At 38.0% G+C, this 14,989-nt stretch overlaps 1 protein-coding gene across 1 annotated transcript; it reads right to left on the bottom strand.

Moving 5' to 3' along the window:
* Positions 1–561: 561 nt before the first annotated feature.
* On the bottom strand, positions 562–14,915 carry TMEM167A (transmembrane protein 167A). The gene is made up of 4 exons (XM_088522096.1): positions 14,829–14,915; positions 8,936–9,045; positions 3,395–3,429; positions 562–649 (listed from the first exon to the last, which is right to left on the bottom strand). Exons 1-4 carry the CDS (start codon positions 14,829–14,831, stop codon positions 579–581), a joined length of 219 nt encoding a protein of 72 aa, XP_088378222.1. The 5' UTR covers positions 14,832–14,915; the 3' UTR covers positions 562–578.
* Between the last annotated feature and the right edge of the window lie 74 nt (positions 14,916–14,989).

Genomic DNA, 14,989 nt, shown 5'->3' with positions numbered 1-14,989 from the left:
ATATTTTAGCTTAATAATAAAAGTATTATAAAATATTTGAGCAGTTACAAGCTTAGAAGACAACTGAGTGTAACTTAAGCCAGAAGTTATATTTTTCATATGCGAATTTACCTGTCACAAAATGATAGGAATTGTCTAGAGTGTAAAGAACTGAAAATACTTCTGTAAACACATCCTACGACCACAATATTTTTTCTAAGAGTAGTCTTATTGCCATACACAGTTGCCATTTTTAAGTGGGAGAAAATAGGTTTGTCAAACCAAATTTAATAATTTTACACCTGCATATTGAGGGGAGACGGGGGGAAAAAAACTCCTCTGGCACTCAGATATGCAACAGACAAGTTCTACATAGTCACATCAGCAGTGTCAGTACTGACTTGACATTATAATAAGCACACTTCATACTGGAGTTAGTTACATTATGATTGCTAATACTGTACACGATGGTCCATTTACAGGAGCTGAGGGTGTCCACTAAGGGACTGGCCATCCAGCCTGTGAGAGGATAGTCGATAATGCTCTATCTGTTCTGCCAAAAGTTCCTTCCCTGTGCTGTCGGAGACATTCCCCCAGCGCTACTGTATGAACAGGATGCTGAAGGCCATCACCACGCAGCATGCAGCTACGTATGGGCTCTTCCGTTCACCTGAGTGGGGAGAAAAAAAAACAACAAAACAATTCAGGCACAACTAAACAGCTCTAGGCTGACCCTGTGTGATAACATGGTAATTATGTCACTGTAACAGTTACAGCTGATTAACTATAGTTGTGTACTGGGGAAGTAGATGCATAAAAGTGGGAAAATTAAGATACAGGACAGGTCATATTGCTTCATTAAACTCCTTTGGCCCCAAGAGAGTCAGGGGACAGGCAGCAGAAAACTGATCAAAACACCAAATCTTTTCCTGGCTCTGTTCCCAGTTTTCATTGCAGGCAGAGGTCGTTCAAAAGCTGTTCCATGTCAGCTGAGAAGAGGTGCAACTCGATGCTGTCTGGCCATGGCTGCTGCTATATGCTGCCTGTGTCTTCTGTGTGTGGTACCACGGCTGGGGATCTGCCCAGAGCCTGCCTTTTTTCAGTGCTAAAGAGACATTATGCTGCTAGCTTGGGGAGAGAATCTGCTCCCCAGAGTCTCAGGTTAGTGATTAAACAGAATTACAGAAGGTTACACAGACATATCATTTCTGACTTTCAAATTGCTCAGTGGCATAGTTATCTACTAGACCACGGATAAAAATTAAATTTACTCTGTTAACAGACTTGAGTTCTGTGTAAAAGGCATTTAAGAAAGATCTGCTCCTGCCTCTTAGCGGGTGTTGCTTCTAGCCTCCAAAACTGCCTCGCAGTGTCAGCACAGTGAGGATTCCTTGAAGCAGCAAATTCCTGCTGTGAAGCACTTGGAGGTATAAAGGCAGCACAGGAGCTGTTGGCTTTAGACAAAATTCAATTTCCTTTTGCTGTGCACAGCCTTCCATCTTACTGTGAACTACCTTTTCCAAGGTACAGTTTCCAGAAAAGTATTACAGAAAACTGCCGAGGCTCCCAACTCCAGCATTAAGTTGTAATCCTCAGAAAAAGAGGCTCTTTCACTAGCAGGACATACATATACAAGAGTAACAAACTTTCCACAGCAAAAAAAAAAAATAAAATACTTGTAGTGACACCTCTCACAAGTAGGAGTGCCTGCTACAGGGACATTACAAGATGTTGTCATCATCTGGCATATATTTAATTAAACTTCAAATAACTGAGTGAATTAATGTCTGTAGTTTCACATCTGTTTAAAATAAATTTTTGAGGAAGTTCAACTCCTACAGTTTAGAGTATTACAATTTTCATATGGGTTTTACTTTCCTACTCTTCATTTTCTTGAAAGAAAAATCACCATGTGGCAGGATTAAACATCGATTTGCACAACTTCGTAAATATGTAACCACTCACTGGTTATTAAAGTCTTATGTGCATGTGAAAAGGTTGTTTAAACATACTGGGTAAGTTAAATGCAAAGGAAGCCAGGAGGCATTCTCATTTTAAAAAGCCAGCACTTTTCTGCATGTCTTTTGACTCTAACCCAAATAAAATCATAGGAATCATCTTCAAAGGCCACTTCCTACACTGAAGATATTGTGCTGTTTTATAAGGAAATACATAGTCTGACTCATTCCTCAGACAATCTAAAAGAAAATCAAATTAGATCACAGCAAACAAGTTGAAACAAAATTAACAAAACAGTTTATATGAAGAAGGGACAAGAAAGAAGCTCAGTATGGGGCACAAAATGGCATGATACCTTGGATCCAACAAAAACTGAGAATTTTCTCGTTTTAGACTAGAAGATTGGTTATTAGATGGAGACTGTGTGATGCACTGCTTTTTTTTTTAAACTGCATCAAGCTGACAGGGACCTCATAAAATACTCCTTTAAATAGCTTTTTAAACAGTGCATAAAGTAAAAAGGAAAGATATGCTTGCACTTTGCTAAGTGAAAGGATGGTAAGAATTACTCTTCAACTTTGAATAAACCCAAATGCAGCTCAGATTTATTTCTGACAGCTGTCACCTTGCCAGGGTATTTCAATTAAAATATAAAGACTAAAATTTTGGTTCTACTATTTGTATTATCAAGATTGGATAAAATGTCTGCAATTGTTCTAACAGGTTTTCTGCAAAACAAAAAGATACATCAGTCCTTTGCTGCATCGGTACTTTGATGTATGAGAAGAAAAGCTCTTTCCTTTCAAAGCCTGGGATGCAGAAAAGGGAGCCGCACACCTTCCTGCACGTTTGAAGAGGAAACAGTAATATCACAAATTACAAGTGCCATATTTCTGCTGTTCAAGCAATTTGAATAACAGTGTTTTTATGATAGATTTATAATTTTTAAAATCTTTTGGGGATATTCCTTCAAGATAAGACTGAGCTTCACTATATTCCTTCTTCCATTTAAAAATAAATTCAGACTAAGGATGAAAATAAACAAGACTGTTACGGGAAAATGTCTAAAATCAGATATAGGTGGTCAGATTCCATAGAGATGTTGCTTGCTAGCAACAACTTTAAGTAATTTAAATATAGATAGAGGAAAAAAAAAGAGAGAAAGAAATGTGATTAAACAACTTTTGCATGCAGCAAAAAGTGCATGAGATCCTTACACAGTAGCTACCCAGTTGTGAATTAACATTAAAAAAAATGCAGGCTTCCCTAACACTGCAAAACCCCCCTTTCTGTCTTCTCCAAATTTCATGGAGGTGAAACGTGCATTTTTTTTTAAAATGAGGCAAGCATACGGCTTTCATTGCTACATAGCAACATTATCCTAATAAATAAACATTTAATGAACACAGAAAATATTGGTCTTAAGTGTTTCCAAAAAAAAAGAGAAATAAATTACCAATCCTGGCGCATTTCCAGAATATCCCCAATAGTCTGTAAAGATAAAAAAAAATAAATAAAACTGTTGGCTTAAGAAAAACTTAAGTCAATTTTGACTGATTCATTTAATTCCATTCTCTTTCAAGCAGTGCAAGTAAAAAGAACTTTTTTAGCACTGATAATGTTCTCAGCATCACCAAATACTAGATGCTTCCATGGTGTACAGGCTATGAAGCAAAAAAAATAGTAATTTGTTTTTGCAGGCAAGAATAACAAAGGTACATTTATAGAATGAGTGTTATATGTTTTAAATAATTTTAAAACTATTTTAAAAATAGGAAATGGAAAAGAATAAACCCATAGTTCAATGTCTTATATTACAGTGGCCCAGACACAAAATTATGCAAAGAAAAATAAAAAAGAATTAGTAAAATAACAGAATGAGAAATAACTATTTGTAATTTTTAAGCAAGATTTTAAAGCATGTTTTCCTGCAGATACAAGAGATGGTAAATCTGAGTATTTTAAATTTAATGCTTTTTAGTATCTCTTGCATTTCCCTTAGTAGATGAAAAAGTGTTGAAGTGTTACTTGTGTTGAAATAAGTTACAAAACAGTTTTCTAGACCTGGTTCTATTTTTTACTAAGAGTTACCTTTCACTAAAGTCTCTTTAAGCCTGCCCCCCACCCAAGAGGTTCATTCTCACAAGTAAAATAACTAAAAAGAAAAGCAGGATTCAAGTATTCAAGTTACATTTAAAGGAAGGATAAGCAAGTGTGCCATGTTATTTCTTTTTTGAACTATAATAATTTCATATTGACAAGTCAATGTGAACAGCAAAAGTGACAGAGAACATTTTAAAAAAGGATGTGTGTGTGTGTTGGAAGGGCAATCCTATATTAGAATCCATTAGGATTAGAATCCTGTGTTTTATCAGCTACTGAAACAGTGGTCAAAGTTGTGTTGAGAGCTTGTCTCAGGATGGTTTCTTTTGTAGCATGCCTGATTGCAATACAGAAAAAACATTTCTATTCATATAATTGATAACTAAGCTGTTTTCTCCTCCTGCTATGTTGTGATTAGTAGTGAGTTCAGCTATGCTGTTTGTGGGGTGTATCTCTGTTGTATGGGTATGGCAGCTCTCCAGGTGCTTTCCCAGAGGCTTTGAAGCCACTTCCACAGTGGTCTGATTACCTGTCTCCTAGGGCCTTGGCAATAGCACGTTTGCTCTTGGTTTCAAGGCAGACATGCAGGTTTGGGCTGTTTGCACCTGTGTACTTCAGCAGTCTGCATATTTTGCATTTTCTCTAAGAAATTCAGTGCTATTAAATATATTTCTAGCTGGAGCTCTTCTGTGGTTTTAGCTCACTGCAGTGTCTACGTCTTTCTAGCTAGTAGCTTCCCTTTGGTTATGATGGTATCATTTTCCACTTACTGGGAAGTGGTCAGAGCTCTGATGTTGAATAGACAAAGTTCCTGCTGAGAAGAGCAAGAACAGCAGTTTTTGCAAGCTACATTCTCATCTCTCAACTTTTGTTTCTGAAAAAAAAGGGAAATGGGTGTTCGGCAGGTCAGAACCAAGAGTTCCAAGAGGCAGCTGGTGACTGAGAGTTTCTGAAATGAAAGTAAAATATTTTTTGTCCAAAATATTTCTAGGTGACCAATTAATGCCAAAAGTGTTGTAGCATTTGCATTTATTAGAAAAAAAAAGTTCCTAAGTTTTTGATCTTTTGAGCTCAAACTCAAATTATTTCTATACAGTCAAAAGACTATATAGCTTTTATATAGCTCCACAATGATTACTGCAGCTAGACAATCACACTTTTACAGGCTGAGAGGCTTTTACAGTGAAATAACCTAAGGACATCTATGCTTTTAGAAGTTGCATGCAAGTAAAAGGGCATTATGTACAAATCTCAAAGAACAAAATACATAGCTCCATAGTTCTACGCACATGGTATTCACATACACTTTGCCTCACAGTCCCAGCAAGGCTTTTCCTTTGCCATTTTGGTGGGTGTAGGTTTTTTCTTTTTCTTTTTTCTCTTCACTGTCATATTACACTTTGTTCCTATCCCTCTAAAATCTTCTAAAAGGGCATTCTCCTGTTACCTTGAAGCTGCTTAGGTGGCATTTAGAAAACAAATCCTAGGCCTTTATCACTTCATAAAAGACAATTTGCTTCATCAGCCATGGTAGAGGGTCTCCAAACTTTGTAAGTTTAGGAATCAGAAAGCAAGAGGTCTTTGCTGATGTCATTAAATCAACTAACTAATTGGTCTTTGTGGAAATCTTGCTTTTCCCCTTTTGAAGAGGAAGGTGAGATCCTCACAAAATAGTGGCAATGTGGTTTCATTAGCTGCCCTTATTGCAATCACCTTAGGATTTTAAAGTCATGACAACATGAGGTCTGACAAGCCAGCCAACTCCTAACCACATAAAGAGTAGCAAGAAAAAGGTAAACCTTCTTAAAAGGTTTTTATATGCCATTGAAATAGACTGGTAGATCTGTTTGTGGAAATTGCTAGCTGAGCAAAAAATAACAAATTGAGATCTGGAGCTTCAAAACAGCTATGAACAACTTGTGGGTGCATCTGTAAGCTCACATGGGTAGAATGGCCTATATGAGTAAACCAGCTGTTCCTTATTCTCCCCTTTATATTTCATTCTTGTTCTTCTGATGCAGGGGGATCGTGTCAGTCTGACTTTCAAACCTGTAACTTTCTGGCACGACTCAAAACATGTGCAACTTGCCATTCTGAAGATCCCAGTCTTCAGAACTTACTTAGAAGTGACGATTGTGCACGTGGCATTGGTTACCTGGAGGGAAAAATACATCTAAAAAAAGTGGTGGAGGGGATCCATTAACGCACAGAAGGATTAACAAGATTTTAATCTTTGCATGCAAGTCTCAGAATGCTGCAAAACAGAGCTGCTGTGTGATTATCAGGTCAATCCCACTGCAGTTTCCCTAGGAAGTATGAGCTAGACCCTGTTGCTAGATTGTTGCAGTGCTTAAGCAGTTCTCTGCTGCACGTGAGCCAACCCAGCTTTCTGGTTAGCGGCAAGGAGAAAGCTATGTTGTGGTATGTGTTCTCATCGAGTGGTAGTATGAAACTGTAAATCTCCTCCTGCTCTGCTTAAAGGCTGTTGCTCAGGACAAAGCACATGGTAACACTCAGGACGCTTCAGGCCTTCAGGGAAAATGAAGTTTTAAAAATCTGTTTGGCTTGGTAGAAAAATACATAACATTTTGGCAGAAGTCCTTGGGATGAAATATACTGCTATGTGGATGTGTGACATCATTTTGCAACACAGCTTCTCAACCAACAGAAACAAGTTTCTTAATATCTCAACACATTTAAGTTTACCAAGTGTACTGCTTACTTAGAAAAGTAACTAATAACTCTAACATATCTCCTTTTTGTTACTTAAATATTGTATTGCTACTTTTTATGCTATTAGTTTGCAGCAGGAATAATCAAGTAATATCTTCTTTGTGGCGAGATGAAATATCACTAGAATTTACTTTATCCAGTATGTCTAGACATTTCCATTTAAGCATGGAATATGGTAGTGAAGAGGGATAGGGTTTTAACAGTGTATGACTTCTATAAAAAATCTACCATCCAGCAAACAAACTTCAGTGCTTCCATGACTACATTTTGTTCTCCAGGATAAAGGAATCTATATTTAAAAAATAAAAATATGTCCAACATCTATATAAGTACAAGCATACAGCTCAAATGCCCAATGCCTGCCCTGTGTCAGCACCCTTTGAAAACATTTTATGAAGAGAAGTTCTATTGTACTTGAGACAGATTTGCCTCAAAAATAAACAGAGTAGCTCCAGATTAAAGGAAATATTTCTTGTCAAAAACAGCACTAAAATTTTAATCAGTAAAATAAATATTCTTTATTTAAATATTCCTCACTATGTATTCCTCCTTGACCATCATGCTATGTTCCATTAACCAAAAAACCCAGAAACAAAACTCCAGAAACCCTCTTCCTTAATGAAGTCATTCCTTCTTTCTGTCTTTACCATGATCAAAAGAAATCTTTCATGTCAATGGTAACCCTATGGCCTTATGAAAAAAGGACACAAAAATTTTCATGTCAGTACTCCAAATGAAAAAAACTAGCACATCATGAATATTTAGATTGTAAACTCCATGCTAAAAAGAATGAGTGATAAAAGGCAATTTCAAAAATTAATTATATGAAGATTTTTTTAGAAGACAAATCTTCAGAAATCCTTGGCAGAACAGGGATTGATTTAAAACTTTTTCTGAAATGCAAATGTAGGAGTGGTGGAGGCACCATCCCTGGTAGTGTTCAATAAATGTGCAGATAAGGACTTAGGGACATGGTTCAGCAGGCAGGGTGGTGATGGGTTTGTGGTTAGACTTGATGATCTTGAAGGTCTTTTCTAACTGTAATGATTAGTCTTTTCTAGCTTTAAATTACCCCTTGTTTTTATAAATATCACTTCCTTTACATTAATGTCATGTGAGTAAACCACTATGAATGGCCTCAGTGACTTCTAGGTCAAAACTGCCCAATCATTGCTTTAAAAACAACGCATTTAAACTAGTCCTGCCTCCTGCTCCTTGGATTCAAGGCCAAATAATATTCTTATTAGCACAAAGAAAATTGATAAGCTAAGAGGTGAATGAGTTTTAAAAGATAAGGAAGATACAGATGTGGTTCTGTAAATCTCCTCATTTACCAAAATTCCCAAAATTCTGCTACTGAGCAAGTTTACGAAGATTCAGTTGGCTGTTTTATAGGACTGTTTCAGTTTACATTAACCATATTCCAAAAGAACTGGGAATGTAGAGGAGAAAAAGGTCAGTCTCCTGAGGAAATTGGAATAAAAGTAAGAATAAAAGTGAGAGTTGCAGTGAAAAGAAGCTTTTAAAGTCTTTTTTACAAATTCTTGAATCTTGCAGAATGCACAACAATGATTTTACAAAAGCTATAGAAATAAGGATAGTGTTGCATGTTTTAGGAAATATTTCAACATTGTTTTTTTTAGTTGTAGATTATTGTTGAAATCCTGTTTCAAACTTGTGTATCCAAAACAAGTAGAATAAAATGGCCTCAATTGTTAATCTTTCATACTTCAACTTTAAGAATCAAGAATAACTGCAGTCAGAGCTGTATGTAGAGAAAATTGTTTCCTTTTTGATACATATTCTGAATCTTCAAAGACGAATCTAATGAGGAAAGTATGTTGCAAGTCTGTAGAAATAAGTCCTAGTAAGGCAACATTAGCTGACATTTGTTGTTTAAAAAGTCCTTATTGTAAAATTGCACAATCGTGCACTTACACTTAATTGTAAGTGCTTTAACTTTTTTAAGAAGGCAAAAAGGAAGATTTTGTCTCTGAAGGTGAGAGAAATACAACATAATTGACTAAAATTTTTCAAATCTTAGGATAGTCCTACATAAAGGATTATAAATGTGTGTAATATCACACATTTTTAAAAGGTAACAGAACACTGTAATTGACACCAAACATTTCATGTATATTAAAAGTATCAGACAACATACCCAGTTTTATTTTTGTCCAGTATGCTGGGAGCCAAAGATCTGATATAGGCACAGGTACATATTAGCAGCAAGATTACAGTCAGTAGGCTCTGAAAGTTGAAGATGGCAGACTAAAGAAGAAAAGGAGAAAAAAATTACCTTTCGCAGTAAAAAGTCTCCCTCGCTGCATTAACTAGAGAAAATAAATGGTACCTTTGATAATACCCATTAAAGGCAGAAAACATCCTACAACACCAATGAGCCAACAATCCAAACAGCTATTTTTTTGCCCACAATGGTGCAAGAATGAATTTGAGCTTTTCCCTCCTGAATCCATCCCAAGAAGGGTAAAGAAATAGCAAGCACAATGGTCACCTTACAACTGTGCTCCCAGGCACCTGTTCCAAGGCCAGGTTGTGGAAACCCATTAGCAGCAGGCTCAGAGTTACAGAAAACAGATGTTTCTGCTCTGTTAAGAGCAAATGTAGCTGCAAGCTGCATCGCTAGAATATGGCAGTGGCGAAGGGAAAGAATACTTGACAACTAAAGCAGCAGCAGCCAAGACCAAATGACCAGAAATACGCAAAAGGATCCTTAGCATATTGCTTTACAAAGACTATAGACAAAACTTGGCAAATTTGTAGGAACATACGCAACAAAACCTCCCTAAACTGTAGAAAGACCATAATTCTAAAATCTTCATTTTGTTTGTGAAAATTTATAATATTCTTTGATAGAAATACGCTTTCTTCAGGCTGCGAATTATATAAGAAATGCTAGACAAATAGATAAAGAAGAATCAACGTTTGAAAGCTACCTACTCTGCCTGCGGGTTATAAACAGGAGCGGTTCTTAAGAATCCTCTACTGTATCTGGCTATTTGCAAAACTTTCACAAAACTTTAGTGATATTTTAATTCATCTCATGGGATTATCTTACTTTACTGAAGTGTGAGTTTTGTGTGGCCAAAATGCTCTCTAGTATCAAACTATAAGCAACTACTATTGCTTACATGAAACTACGTCTTCTATTTTCTACAAGTGTAAACATCATAAGAGCAGGTGCTCACTTAAAGATTATCTGTTATCTTCAAAACCTCATGCAAACTTTGGACGAGTCAGCTGAGCTCTTTTTCTGCAAGTGCCACATCTTTGCTCCAATTAACAACAGAGTAGTAATCTCTGGTCTTTTTTCTTTTTCTTTTTTTTTCCCCGATAGTTTCACTAAGATTTTTAGAGGAAATATGGGTGAACTTGACTTTGCAATTCCTGGTTTCTAATGACTAGTCCCAATCTGAGACTAAAGTTCCTTTCTCAATGTGAAATTGATTCAGCTTCACAAGCTGTAGCTTTAATATTCTTTACTTAGTGTTCCCCAACTTAGAACATCAGGTATTGTTGTGAATGTAATAGCTTAACATTAAACACATAACATTAGACAAGTGCTTATTGGAAATGCTTTATTTTCTCTTTACGCAGTTACCCTGATTTTTCAGCTTCTATTTATTTTAACTCCAAAAAAGGCAAAGCAAATGGAATAAATTCACTCTTCATTCTGGGATTCTGCATTGCTGGTGAATTCCTATTTCAATACCTCATTTTTCCAACTGCTCAATCCAGATGGCTTTGCTATGTAGGACTATTTAATTAAGTATAAATACTTCACACATATGAAGGGATGCTATATCGCAGTTCCCTTCTCCTAGCAGAGAACTAGGTGGGATCTGTGTAGGGCTGCTGCAGGTCCTTTCTTCCTATATCTTTTGAAGATCTAAGAACCATTTTTCTTTTTTTTTTTTTTTTTCCTAAAAATTAAGCAAAACAACAACAACAATCACATGCTTTTCAGCTCTTTGCTGTTTTAGTTTAGCTAGATAAACTGTTGTCTGCTCTAGGGCAAATTGCAATGGACTGAATGGTGTTCCTCACTGGCAGGGACCTCTGGTCTTCACAGTAGGCACAAGCTTTTGTGACTTCGAAACCAGGGAACTCTCAAATTCTGAACAAAACCAAATCCTGCCACCTCTCAGAAGCAGCATCTCCAGACTCCTGCAGGTCTAGGAACTGCTGGTGCTGGATCCAACAGCAGCTGCCTCTTGGCCAAGCAAGCTATTCCCTATCAACTGATTAATTTGATCTGTCCTTGGGGAGAGACAGCTGCGCTCAACATCGCATGGCCAGAGCACAGTTCCCATGAACTCCTGCAGCTGCTTCCCCCAAAGGTAGCAAGCTGAGGGGTACTTTGCTGCGCAAAAGTGGCGGAATGGCACACTGCCCCGTTTCCCTCACCCTCAGCGCTGGCAGGAGCCTCATACTCATGAAGTGTGTTATTAGTCAATCAATACGGGTAATATATAACACAAAGTTCTTTGTTGGACTTTTTATGTGGTGGCCAATTACACAGCTTAGGGCATTGCTTAGTTATATATGCCTAAGGATTCCTCTGAATAGTGCTTTGAATTACTCATAAAATCACTTTAAAACAACAAGAACGCATACTAAAAATGTTTACAATGTTTAACCTGGAATTTTAGTGGATTGCTTTAAATTTTGCATCTGAAATAATTCTTATAGCCCAGCTAAATTTATAGAACTTGTAATCAAAAGCTGCTGTAAGAGTGTCATACATTTCTTGGGATCCTTTTCACACATAGCTTAATAGGTTAATGTAGTATTTCTAAAATGCAGTTAATAATGCAGGTGGGTTGCAACTCTTTTGGTTAAACTAGGCCCCTGGAATCTAAAAGTCATCTTCTGGAATTTTTCAAAATGACTTAACTGGCTCCATGTAGATCCCATGAGCCTAATTCATTTTATAAAAATAAGCTAGGGATGTTGCCTTTCAGTCTTTATCTGCATGATGGTGAAAAGACAACTACCTTCCTACGATTTCAACTGCAAATGCAGAAAACAAGAGGCCCTAGGATGCCACTCTGGCTTTAGACAGTTAGTGGAAATGGTGGCCTTCATTAGATATGCTTGGATTTTCTACACCTTATTAGAATAGTTTATGTTCTTAAATAATTATACTTTTTTCTTCTTCTTCTCCAGGTACTGCCCACAGCTATTTATGGAACACTATCATATCACCTGAAGTGCTATGGAGGTATTGTATTCAGCAAAACCCTCCAGAGCCAGCTTTCCTTTCACATATCTTTAGAAATTTAAGACCATGCATTCTAACATTAAGAGCTACCTGGCTGAAGGCTCTTTAAAATTCTCCCCAAATTTATAAATTAAAAAATGCCACAATACTATTTCCCTTATGTCATCCAGAATGGTCTCAGTAAAAATAATTCCATATAACACACAGAAACAAACAGAATAAATATGCTTGAAGGCTCTTGAGTTCAGATCAGCAGTATTGGCATGCACTGGAAATATTCATGTTACTAGATGGCAGTTAGAAGAGCAACATTATAGCTTGAGACATTTGAATGTTTCCCACTTCTCACCTAAACCTTATGGCAGTCAGCAACGAGGACAATGATGCCTGTCAAAATCTTAAGACAAAACAGGGAATTCCAAGGAATGAAATGGCCTCCAGCCATTAGTCAAAGCAGCATGCTAATTTGAACTATAGGCTTGCATATCAATTAACTACACTGGAAAACTAAAAGCGTTGTTAAAACAATACTGGTTTGTGCTTAATAAAAAGTATATAAATACCGGTCTAGTTCGCACATTTGGTTGCTCCAGTATGAATAGGGTTTATGTTTACTGCACATTCACCCCAGTATTTCGTTTCCAAGGAATTTAGCTACAGTACTTAGCACTCATTCACATCTCTTCCTGTGTATAATGGTTCTGTCTAACATACATTTTTTGCATTCACAGACAATTAGGTTAGGGTTCTATTAGACAAACAGTGCATCTTTCCTCTAGACAGTTATTGAAGAAACATGTTGTCTAATTACAGAGCATAGTCTTCAGCTGACTGAAAAGCATACCCATAAGATCCTAATACATCTGTTTAAATTACAACCAATCTTTTTAAACAATGAGAAACTCATTAACAAAATTAAACAGTTGGTGTATTTGGCTAAAACTCTCAACTGTAAAACAATTCTTAGTGTAATTTAAAATAGCACTAAAATGACATCAAGGTGACAATGCTGAAACTCCATGCTTACTTGTTTTTGCCCTGATACGTACCCAACAGCTTCATAAGTGCACTCTTAGTATAAATAAATAGCAGATGCAGTATTCCCTTCCCGCCCTCCATCCTCCCTCTCTCTCAAAAAGGAGGGAAAAAAAAAAACAGCAAAGAAAACACTCTATTTTTGCTTATCTGGGTTAATGGAATGCTTGAGTTTGTATGTCCATGTCCTTATTCAATAAATACAGATTTATGTTAGAAGCATGGTAAAACTTTCTTTTCCTCCAAGTCTTCTCAAATTATTTACAGTTTGCAATTTTATAGAGCTTATTTTCCCTCTTTCCTCCGATTACATAATAGGAGCTATTTCTGTAATTCTCTTTTTCTGTAGCCTGAAACTAATTATGTTATCCAGAGTAACAAGAAACTAATAGTACTTTCTGGAATTATAAATAGAGTGAATGCTCTTCATCCATTGCTTAAGTATTCTCTAAATGGACATAAATATTGACTTGGAGAACTTTTGCCACTTCTTAAAAATCTTCATGTTAGGTAGTTCTAAGTGTAAGTTTCCTCAGGTTTAGTTTTAATGTAAAGTTAGTTTAGTCTTCTTTCCAACCCCCATAACACATATGGCATATTCTTCAATGCCAGCAGGAAAAGCTCTATAATATTTTCAGATATAAATTACAATAACTAATGGATTAAATTGACACAGAATTTTTGGAGGAAAGTAAACAAGACATTTTCTGCTTATAACTAAATTGCTGGATATTACTGTTTTCTGGGTTTCTTAAGTAAAAACAGCTATGATACTATACTGCATCCATTCCACTTCTAGTAAGTTTTTGATCCATTAAGCAGCTTCTACTTCTCTTCAAAATTAGTTTAAGTTAAAATATTTTTCTTCTATCCAACAGTTGCCCCTTCCAATCCTCTCTCCTCTTGTGAGGGCACTGCTTCTATATATTCTGTTTGGAAGCAGCTGACCCTGCAACTAGCAAAACATTTTCATTAGCTTTCATTAATCATTGTTCATGACAGCTAACCTCACAAGCTCACAACTTATTTTCTGCAGTCTCATGGCACCAGAGATAGCACCATGGACAGCCCAAGCTCTGGGATATAACAGGAGGGGGATGGCTTCCCTGAAGAAAGCCCAGCTCCACCAGACTGCCAGGTCTTTTTCATATGTCCTTGTTCTGGAAACCTTGAAACTTTCTGGAACCAAACCATCGGACAACTCAGGACATACTGATCTTTTAATGTGAATGTGGTAAGTGCAAAGGGATGCAGTAGAAGTACATCACTAGTGATGAAGTGCAGAGCAAAATAAGTAAAACCCTTTACATGCACAGAGAGTGGCTTTCTTATCTTGGCTATTTATTTTTTTTTTTCACTTTCAATCTTAACATCCTGAGGCTGCACTGCTCATAGGAGCATCTTTGCCTTAGCCTTAGGCTATTCCGTGGCTAGCACCCTAACACAAAGCCCCGGCTTGTCTCCCGCGGAAGCGGGCACAGGGAGGATGTTGGGATCGCAGGTGCCAGCACCACCCGGGTTCCAGGCCCCAACCCGAGCCTCACGCCGCCTCCTCCCCGGGCAAACGCGCCCGGTGCCTCGATGCTCCTCCCCGAAACGCGAGGCCGGGCGCCAGGCCGGGACGTGGCCGCGCCGTTAAGAAGGCGGCGCCGCTAACGGCGCAGTGCCCGCCCGGTATCCGGCGGGCAGAGCCCACGCCGGCGGCGCTGCCAGGCCCCTTCGCGCCGCAGGAGCGGGCGCGGACCCGGGCCGCCCGCCCGGCTCGCAGCCTTACCATGGCGCCGCGCCGCCCGCCACATCACACTTCCGCGGCGCCCCAGCCGAGCGGAAGCGCGAGCTCGCAGCGCGCCCTCCCCATTGGACGGAGCGGCGGCGAGGAGGCGGGACGAGGCGGCAGCGCGCTGACGGCAGCGGCCCGCGCGCGCCGCTCATTGG

The sequence above is a fragment of the Tinamus guttatus genome, unplaced genomic scaffold, assembly GCF_059628265.1.
Source record: "Tinamus guttatus ecotype Peru unplaced genomic scaffold, ASM5962826v1 Tinamus_guttatus_pri_ptg000149l, whole genome shotgun sequence".
Lineage (NCBI taxonomy): Eukaryota > Metazoa > Chordata > Aves > Tinamiformes > Tinamidae > Tinamus > Tinamus guttatus.
This window is presented reverse-complemented; position numbering and strand designations above follow the sequence as displayed.